This window comes from Mastomys coucha, unplaced genomic scaffold (assembly GCF_008632895.1).
Source record: "Mastomys coucha isolate ucsf_1 unplaced genomic scaffold, UCSF_Mcou_1 pScaffold21, whole genome shotgun sequence".
NCBI lineage: Eukaryota > Metazoa > Chordata > Mammalia > Rodentia > Muridae > Mastomys > Mastomys coucha.
The window spans coordinates 9,045,570-9,056,579 of NW_022196904.1; the positions used below are offsets into that span (position 1 = coordinate 9,045,570).

Below are 11,010 nucleotides of genomic sequence, written 5' to 3' on the forward strand. Positions count from 1 at the left end.
CAATATATTAGAAATGGAATTCATAAAGTGTTGTTACTACATGCTCTCCCAGACTCCATATACAGTGACATCTCAGCAGGTGAAAACTGATCTCAACAGCACTGACAGAAGGAAACTGGAAAAGGCCACAAACCTGGGCTTAGTATAGGACTGAAAATCTTAACTTAAGAAACTGATGGGTTGCCTGTTTAAAATGTATGTTAAACTTACTTATCTATGGTCAGCATAGGCATTTCATTGTACATATGACAAAAACCTTAAGGAATTTTTTTTCTTCCAGTATTCAAAAACAATAGTTCTACATGACACAACACTATTATTCATTACACTAAACCATGAGCAAAATCCTGGGTATTTTTGTTGTTACACTCTGCCCTATCTGTTAAAATAAATTTGGGCTTGGCATGGTGTCATGAGCCTGTAATTCCAGCACTTGTAAAGCAGTGAGGCAGAGGCAAGAGGATCTCTGAGAGTTCTAGGCCAGCCCAGTCTACATAGCATGTTCCAAAATAGCCAGGACTACATAGAGAGACACAGTCTCAAAATAATTAATAATAATAACAATAATTTCACTGAGAGAAAATAAAAAAATACATGAATAGTCATTTTATTGCAGATATATAAGTGGCAATTAAGCATATGAAAAAGAAAAATGTTTTATTTCAGAATACTTAAGGAAATACAATGAAATACATAGTGAAATGTCACAGCAGACTCACCAAGTGGGGTAAAATCTTAAATGATGTACACGCCAAGATGGAGAGAAACAGCCACTTCCACATTCTGCTGGTGGGAATGCAAGAGGGAGCAAACACATCCCAGCTGGCATTTCCTAAACTGTTCTTAAAATACTCATCTATAACTCCTGCATTACAATTTAGATTATTAACACAAAGTGCTTAAAATGCATAGCTATATAAAGACTGACATATCCAGAGCAGCTTTATTTGTCACATGAAAACTCAATATAAAATTTTCTAAATAAATTAATGGATAAACAAACAGTAGTTGATCCATACAAAACACTATTCAGTAACAGTAACAACTTTTCATATGCACATCATTATTGAATCTTGAAGTAATTATACAACATACATACATACATAAAAGCATACATGCTTTGATGGCAATAATTTAAAATTCTAAATGATGTAAACTAATCTGTTGTTTAAGAAAAGCAGGGTCTGAAGAGATGGCTCAGCAGTTAAGACCACTAGATGTCCTTCCAGGAAACCTGGGTTCCCAGTACTTACATGGTTGCCCACAACTATCTGTAACTCCAGTCCCAGGATATCCTACTCCCTCTTCTGGCCTCCCCAGGCACTAGGCAAACATACATGCATGCAGAGAAAACACCTGTACACCTAAAAAATAAAGATTAAATTAAAAACAAAATCACTGGTTTCCAGGAGAGGGAGGAAATGTAAATAAAGGGGCATGTTGTAAATACACAGATGACAGGTAAATTCGTTTTCACAGCTGTAATGCTTCCAAGATGTTATCAAACTGAGGTTTTGTTTTAGAGATAGAGTCATGCTATGTTGCCTCCACTGAGCCACAAACTCCTAGGCTCATGGACTCCTCATTCCTTAGCCTTTCGAGAAATTGGAACTCCAAGCATATGCCACAGTGCCATGTTATGCCCTTTAAGTATCAATCATCCAGATGATACATAAATAATGCCATAAAAGTAGCCTAAAACAGTATACCTAGATGCCCTGCTGTTCTCAAAAATTTTCACAACCTGATATGGATTCCATCACCTTTCTTCTCAGAATCTGAGAGTCATAGCCTTGCTCTACTAACAGCCAATCTTGGTAAGTAATACAAGTTACTGCCCCTCAAATCAGAAGTCAGAAGTACACCCTACCCCACAGAATCATCTCCCTCCCCTTGTTTTTCCAACTGTACAACTCTGGCCCATGGCAGAGCCAGGGGACTAGAGGAATCCACAAAATCATCTCACTATTTTCTCTGACAGAAACTCACAGCCATAGGAAATAGCTATAAAGATCTTGAGAATTTGTCAACTCCCACAAAATCACTGGAACATCTATGGGTGAAGTTTTAACAGAAGCATGTTCCAGGTCAGAGAGATGGCTCAGCATGTAAAAGCATTTGCCAAAAGCCTGATTACCTGAATTTCAGTCTCTGCAGCCCACATGGTAGAATAGAATCACCTTCAAAAGCTGTCTTCTGACTTCTACACATGTATCACAATCCGTGTGTACCAAGCCACATATATGCACAATAAAAAAAATGCAGAATTATTTTCATTTCCATTAACTCAGTTCCTGCCCCAATCACTACCCTCTGCATGACTTAACACATAGCAAGTGCCTCCAGTGTAAAGCCTGCAGAAGAGATTACCTCCAAAAATGCTAGGAATTATGTGACATCCCAGTGGAAAAGTGAATAGAATTGTTCAGGTGGCATAGGAATACCTAGGGTTGTCATTACACTCCTCTTCATGAAGACTTCTTACCTCCCAAAAGTCACAGTACCTTCAGTAAGTCAGGAACACAAAACACAACAGTCTTTCCTGTGAGGGTAGGGGCAGCCATGAAAATTAGGCCAATACTCCACGCAGCTGCTTCCTGCAGCAATACCATACCTTCTAAAACAAAAAGTGGGGATATCTATGGAATTGGTCCAGCCCTTCATGCTGACATCACAGGTCACCTGCTTAGTCATGCCACAAAATAAACAGAACCTTCAAGATCAAAGGAGCATAAACAAACTTCCTTTTCAAATGTTAGGTCAAAGTAATGTGTGGCAAGCATTTCACAAGTTAGTGAGTTCCACCCTGGAAATATTCACCAGGAGCACAGTGTGAGAACAAAACCTGTCCTGAATAAGCTTATCTTTCCCAGCAAAGTTGAAAGCACAACTTGGACCACACTTGCTAAAGAAGATCGCTACCCTAAGAAAAGGAGGGGTCTCCAAGGCTAAGGCTGGAGCGGAGTAGAGAGGTGTGTATCTCCAGGCACTTAGCAGGGATAAGCAGACTCATAATGCGCCAGGTGGTAAGAGTGACAGGGTTTCTACCACAGATGCTGTGAATGACATAAATCAGGACATGGCCGTAGGCGTTCTAAAAACTGGAATGAGTCTCCTCAGAATTCCCCACATATCTGAAATAACCTCCACTTCTGAAGCCCAGAGGAATAATCTCTGAACTCAGAGAAGGCTGGGAGTCTCCTCCAGTGTTTCTAAACTTATTAAACAGCATGGTTTTGGTTTTTTGGTTTTTGGGGTTTTTTTTTTAGCCAAATTTGAATAAAGTTTTATTATTTACTGGCTAGGATGATGGACACTGGCCATGTCCATACCTGGGATTCCCAGAGAATGGCCACAAATTATGTTAGTCAGCTGCTTATAAAGGAAAAACCCACAAGGTTGCACACTGCCCACCTTTGTCCAATCAGGGGCAGGCATAAATCTGTATGCACTTTCTGCCTATGTACTTCTCACCTAGCTGTGAGAAAGAACACCCTAAGCAGCACATTTCTTACATGATAAAGGCCCTTCTTAGGTGTGAACTCGCTGGTGTCTGACAAGATTCGATCTACGGCTAAAGGATTTCTCACAGTCATGACACTCATAAGGTCTTTCTCCAGTGTGAACCCTTTGGTGCTGAATCAGGTCAGACTTGTGGGTAAAGGGTTTGCCGCATTCACTACATTCATAAGGCTTTTCTCCACTGTGGCTTCTCTGGTGTTGAATCAGACTAGCACTCTGGCTAAAGGACTTCCCACATTCACTACACTCATAAGGTCTCTCTCCAGTGTGCAGTCTCTGGTGTTGAATGAGGCTAGCACTCTGACTAAAGGCTTTCCCACATTCGATACACTCGTAAGGCTTCTCTCCAGTATGAACTCTCCGGTGCTGGATGAGGCTAGAGCATTGCCTGAATGACTTCCCACACTCTTCACACACATAAGGTCTTGTGCCAGTGTGAATTCTTTGGTGCTGGATGAGGTCAGACTTTCGGGTGAAGGATGTGCCACATTCCCCACATTTGTAAGGCCTTTCTCCAGTGTGAACTCTTTGGTGCTGGATGAGGATGAATTTGCGACTGAAGGATTTCTCACATTCACTGCACTTATAAGGCCTGTCACCAGTGTGCACTCTCCGGTGTCGAATGAGGTTGGAGAACTGCCTGAAGTATTTTCCACACTCACTACACTCATAAGGCTTTTCCCCACTGTGAATTCGCTCGTGCTGTGTGAGTTCAGCTTTGCAGCTAAAGGCTTTCCCACAATCACCACACTGGTGAGGCATTTCTCCAGTGTGGACTCGCCTGTGTCTGATGAGATTAAAGATCTGTCTGAAGGATTTCCCACATTCATAGCACTCATATGGCCTTTCTCCAGTATGAATTCTGTGGTGTCTAAAGAGGCTAGAGTTTTGTCTGAAGGACTTTCCACATTGTTCACATTGATAAGGCCTTTCCCCAGTGTGGATTCTCTGGTGTTCAGTGAGGTTGGATTTGTATGTGAAGGATTTTCTACATTCCACACACTCATAATGTACTCCGCCACTGTGATGTCTCTGATGGTAAACGAGTTCAGATTTATAGATAAAGGCTTTTCCACATTCAGTACATTTATAGGGCCTTTCTTGAGGACGAAGTCTGTCTTGTGTATTGAGGTGGCACTTTTTGCTGAAGGACTTCTCATGCTGACTGTGCTCATATGTCCTTTGTCCCAAGTAACTGTCCTGGTGCTGAGCATGTCTGTAATTGCATGAGAAGGCTTTCTCATACTTACTACACTCAGGTGGCCTTTTCTCAGAGGAGGCACTTGGACATTGAACAAGTGTGTGTTTGCAGCTTGAAGCTTTTTGGCATTCACTGTCCTTACAATGTTTCTCTCCGTTCAAAAGTGTTTCCCCACACTTGCCTCTACTGTAAGGCCATTCACTACGACAAGCACCCTGCTGCTGAAGACAGCCTGTGGAGGAGATGGCCTCCTCCCCATCCTTTCCACAGATGAACGGCTTGGTCAACACATGGACTCTGCAGCTTGACATAGCTGAAGCCCTGTGAGGATCCCCTTCGAAGGACTTTTCTCCATTGTAACTCTTCCAATGCTGGTTATTGTCTTCATTCAAATTGGAACCTGTTCTGCTCAAGCCCAGTGTCTGCACAGGGTGTGTGCTCAGGAACTCAGTCTGGTGCAAAACGTCTTCCAAAGCTGGCACAGATATCTCAAGGAGATGAGTCTCCTGGGGAGACGGGCTTGTGCTACACACCACCCCTTCTGCAGGCACATTATGCTCACAAGTTACATCTTCACCCCCCATTCCAGTACAGGAACCTGAAATCAGAAAATACATGTTGAGATGCTAATGAAATAACGCTGGAGAGGGAAAAGCATATCACAAACATAAGCTAGACACAAAAAGCAACAACACAGTTGGACTTAGATTACACCTTACTCTAAACACTTGGGAATCTGAGGCAAAAGGGCTTATAAATCTGAGGTTAGTTCATGCTCCATAGATGAAGGATTATTACAGAAAAAAATAATGAAAAAGAGGCAATGAAAGCACGGGAATGTTCTAAGAACAAAAGAGCTGCAGACATACTGAGGGAGCTGCTTTCAAATACAGAATGGGTTTATCACACCACACAAAACACACAGGAATAAGGTTCAGGAAAAGACAAGCAGGGCCTCCAAACAATTCTTCAGCCAACAGCCTTCACCAGGATGTGTCTACACTGAGCAAAAGTCCCCAAATGAGGCTAGTGATCAAGGATTAATTAAAGCTATGTAAGTGCCTCACAATACCTTGTGTCAAAACTAAAGAATGCAACAGAGCATCAAGGTAGCCAAGAACCAAAAGTTGCAGGTGCAATCACAAGATGCCGAAGTTGTAAACATGGAGTAAAGGTAAAAATGAGATATGGGTGATCCTTTACTAAAACACTGTGGGCACTCTGCTTTCTCTTGATACGATGTGAACACGCCCTTCCCTAGGTGCCTACCACTAGGTCCGCTCTCCCTTAAGACAATTTTAACTTATCAACTCTATGAGGAACTCAAGACTTTTCCTGCATCCCCAACCACATGGGACATGAGAAACACAAATATTGAGAAAGAGAGAGAGAGAGAGAGAGAGAAAGAAAAAGAGAGAAAGAGAGAGAGAGAGAGAGAGAGAGAGAGAGAGAACACGCATGTGAGTGGCCCACAGTAACACATAGCAACTTAATATAAAATAGTATATAGGAAAGAAACATAACAAAACACTTAAGATGCCTTCAAAAATAGCTCATGATTCATTTTAAAATAAGCATGACAACACAGACAATTCCTCACAAAGGCAGCCATAAAGAAATGACAACTAAGCCTGGTGCATACCTTTAACTCTAGCATTTGGGAGGCAGAGGAGGGCAGATCTCTGTGAGTTCAAGGCCAGGCTGGTCTACATAGTGAGTTCCAATACATCTGGGGCTATCTAGAGAGATACTGTCTCCAAAACGGGGGAAAAAACGAGAAGAAAGAAAAGACAACTACAGGAACTAGGCAGAAACCAAGGCATAAGACACTATAGAGAAAATCTGGGGCTTGTTATGACTCCTTAGATAGCCATCACTCTCGGGGAAAAGTAAAGGTAGACGCCACTCTGGACACTGGGAGTCATGCAAGGACCTTACCCAGAGATGCCACAAGTGCCAAGTTTTCCAGCATCACACTGCAGTACAGGAGCCTCTGGGCCTTATCAAGGAGCACCCACTCTTCCTGGGAGAAGTGAATGGTCACATCCTCAAAGGACACATCCTATCACAATGGAAACAATTCAGCTTATAATCAGCTTCTCTTTCAGGACTCCAACTCAGAGCACTCCAATTTAGTTTCCCTAATATACATCTCTTGCTCTCTATACTTTCCACCTAATGTCAGAGGAGACACTTGTCCATTGATGCCCACTCTCTGCTCACTGAAATTGTACCCTTCCATGGAAACACAGGGAGATAAACGGAAAGATAAAATGTAACCTCAAGGTCTAGGATGAAGGCTACTACCCCTTCTTATCAATGCTGTGGCTGTCACAGATACTGGTTAGGGAGAAAAATGGTTAGAGAGAAGACAGGCTAACAAATTTTGTTTTGTCTTTAGACCCTAAGATCTTTCAGACCCAAGGAACATGGGCTTACCTCTTTATCCTATGACTCCTTAGTCACCCCACCCCTGCCCATTTGTGCATCGAAGAGTTCAGTGTTGGGTGTCACGTTCAAATGTTTGTTGCCTTATTTGGTGAGATATGCCTTCTCAATAAAACTGTAACTTACCAGTTTAACCAGACTGGCTAGCCAGTGAACTCCAGGGATCTTCCTGTTTCTGCTCCCCACCCTCAATCCCAGTGCTGAGGTTTTAGACATGGTCCACAGGGCCCATGCTTTTATATAGGGGCTGGAAATCTGAACTCGGGTCCTCATCCATGAAAAGCAACCATTTTGCCCACTGAGCCATCTCCCCGGTCCCAGACATAGCTCTCTGAATCATACTTTTCTTTTATGATTCCCATAGCTATACCCGCAGGATTACATGGCCCTGAATGATAAGAAAAAAAAAAGAAGTTTATGATTCACTTCCTTCTGAAGATTCCAATGTAATGCACATCTCCCATCTAATCCTATCCGCCCGTGAGGAAATACAGGCCTCAGTATTACTTACTCCAGGCTCTCAATCTCACTGACTACTCATGCACAGTACCAATACATAGAAGGATGATAGGCAACATCTAATTCTGGCCCTAGCACATAGAACTGCATGCTTTACTACCATAGAACTGCCCAGTAGTCCTGCCCATCCTTCATCCCATATACAACCAAACAACTTTCATTACTATGTCAAGACCTTGAGATCATCAGTTTGCGCTTCCACCTCAAAAACATAGACCTTTTTGTTCCACACACCTCTCTATACTTGCTAACATACAGCCATAGCTATACACTGAAAGCAGCCCCTTGGGGCCTACCCATTGGTTAGTTAACACATAGGACCCAGAAAGTCCTTGAGGAATTTCCCAACCTCTCACAGACCCCACTACAAAGCAGCCCCAACTCTGTTATGATGGTATCCTACCTGATGCTATTCTTTGGTTCAACCTTACCCACTGTGGTGTTTTGAATAGGTTTGACCCCCATAGACTCATGTGTTTAAATACTTGGCCCAGAGGGAGTGGCACTGTTAGGAGGTGTGGCTTTGTTGAAGTTGGTGTAGCCTTGTTAGAGAAAGCATATCACCATGGGGTGGGATTTGAGGTCACCGATGTTCAAGGTATGTCCAGTGACCCAGTCTCCTTTTGCAGCCTGTAGACCAAGATATAGACCTCTTAGCTCCTCCAGCACCATGTCTGAATGCACACTGCCATGCTTACCGTCAGGACAATAATGAGCTAATATTGAGGTCTGGTCATTTGCTATGTATTGTAATGCTAAATACTGATACCCAAGGCCTGGTTGCCCATAGAGAATCCACACACGTATACAGCATGACTTGGATCTTTGATTAAATACAGATACTGACAGACAATAGCTGGGCAGAAGATACAAAGGCCAGGTTAGGGGTTCTCAGGCTTGAGGTCTGAGCAAGAGCACAAAGAGAGAGAAGAAGGTGAAGAGAAGAGGAAGCCACCATGGGGTAGGTGAATCATGAAAACATAGCCATGAGGGCTAGCAAATTGGAGTTAAGAGCTGCCCAGATGGAACATGGCAAATTATATCTTGGGGTTATTGATGGAAAAATAGATTCTAATAATAGAGAGTGCCCATCTCTGGTGCTGATTAAGGCTTAGTATAATAATAAAAATTGGATGTCTTTTATCCAGGAACCAAATGATCAAAGGCGGGGCAAAATCCTCGATTAAGGTTAAATATTTCTATAACAGACTAACCTCTGAAACTACAAGCTAACCACAATTAAATGTTTCCTTTCTAAGAGTTGCCAGGGTCATGGTGTCTCTTCACTTTGATAAAACTCTAACTAAGACACCTAACAACAATCACCAGTGGAAGCCAGGTATGCCTATAATTTCAGTACTTGGGAGACTGTCACAAGTTCAAATCTAGCTTGGGCTACATAGTGATGCATTAGGCCCCTTTTAGCACAATATAAACAGCAGAGATAGCCGAAGTGATTAAGACAAGATGTGATGCCTAGAAAAGGCACTAAAACCTGTCACACTACTGCAAGTTGTAGCGTATGCTCCAGGGTTCCAGTTTCCTAGAGTTATCAATCCATGCTGAGGTGGTCTTTTGTTGACATGGCTATCTAGTGACCACTCATCCATATTCCTGTAAGTAACCCCCCAAAAAACTCACCGGCTTACCAAGTTGTACTTTGATCTGTCCTCAGTTCCCTATCTGGGGCTCCTAGATGTTTGTTCATGTCTCCACAGAGTTACTGTCAACACAACACCATTTCCAGTACTCCACAATCGGTTTCCCATGCAGCAGACAACAACAAGGAGCCTAAGGAGAATAGGTTGGCTTGCCAGCCTTCTCCACACCCAAATTTCCCATTGTCATTTCCACATATAAAGTACACATTCTGCTTTTCAGAGAAATATTCTGGGTCTGACCCCTTCACCTCACTGATAGCTGTTCCTGAGTAATTCAGTCTCCCCTTCAGGCATAGGCACATACTGGCACACACTGTGGGAGAAGCAACCTTCTACACTTCTGCTCACACTTGCCAACAATTTCATACAACCTGCAGTCTACACATCTCTGGGTTATGTACCTAACCTCTTCAAGACTGTAAGGCCCAGGGCTACTAGAGGGCATGAGGGTAATAGACCAAGGACACCACTAACCTAAAAACAGGATGGGTAGCATGAGGGTAATGGCAGAATCCACTTACCAGGCCAAGCTCCATAACTGGTTCTGAAGTCAGAGGAACCTGAAAACAGGAGGAGGCTGTTAGAATCTAGCAGCCATTGGCAGTCTTCACAGGCTTCAGTCGCACAGTGACCCTCATCAGCTTGGGGTTAGAAGGCCTGGGATGACTACAAATCTCTCTATGCAGTGGTCCACAATTCTGAATCTCACCTGAGAGCTGCCACACCTGTGGCACTACTCTCTCCTGCCCCTCATGTCTCCTCCTGTTTATCCTTCCTCTGAGTAACTTCAGGAAAATTTAGAATCCTATTTCCGAATAGGATCTCTGTTCACAATTCTCACTGGCTCCCGGTGTTCGAAGAATTTAACTCAAATTCCTCAGGTGCAAATCGACCTCACAACTGCTTCTACAAACACATGGATACTAGGACTCTGTATCTTTCTTGCCTAGCCGCCCTTCCATGAGTCATCACCCCCCCCCCCCCCCCCCCCCCCCCCAACACTCACAAACCCCAGCACGCATAAGATGTTCTCCCTCCAGGAGCACTAACTAGGAACTTCAGGGTCATGACAGGGCCTCTCTCGGGACTCTAGCGCTCGGGTGAGAGCCGCAGAACGCAGCACTTACCTGGGCCAGGTTCCTGTGCGTGGTCACACTATTAGATTCTGCAGAAGAAGCAAGGACCAGGTCACCGAGGTTTCTTCCCTAGGCCTGGCTCGGGGCATGTGGGCGGAGTCGTTGGGCCTCAGCAGAGCCTCTGTACCCTTTGCGTTCTGCCAATCGAACTGCCCACCTCGCCCCGAGCTTCCAGTTAGGTAAACAAACCTCAGAAACACCTAAACGACCGCCAAGAAGACCACGCTGGAAGTCCAGCTCCAGACAAGACACGAACCGCGTGCGCGCGCGCGCACACAAACACACACACACACACACACACAAAAAAAAAATTAATACAAATAAATGCCGAATTTCCATTGGCTCAACTCCACCTTCTCGCGTATTGCATCCCGGGAAATGTAGTTTCCATGGCTCCCCAGGCAGGTACCCTGCCCCCAAGCCTGACCCCTGTGAACTTGCTGATGTGAATGTGTAACTACAGCTTTCTGGCGGGGAAAGATACTTAAATAAAGCTGTTCCAGTACTTCTGGAATCTGTTGTA

The 11,010-nt window shown here is 43.7% G+C and overlaps 1 protein-coding gene across 1 annotated transcript; it reads right to left on the bottom strand.

Annotated features, from left to right (window-relative positions):
- Positions 1-638: 638 nt before the first annotated feature.
- Positions 639-10,765, bottom strand: LOC116101631 (zinc finger protein 551-like). Its single transcript, XM_031385349.1, is given in 5 exon segments — positions 639-5,321; positions 6,662-6,785; positions 9,873-9,911; positions 10,479-10,513; positions 10,516-10,765. Coding segments are annotated over 5 exon segments (2,049 nt in total). The 5' UTR covers positions 10,577-10,765; the 3' UTR covers positions 639-3,531.
- Between the last annotated feature and the right edge of the window lie 245 nt (positions 10,766-11,010).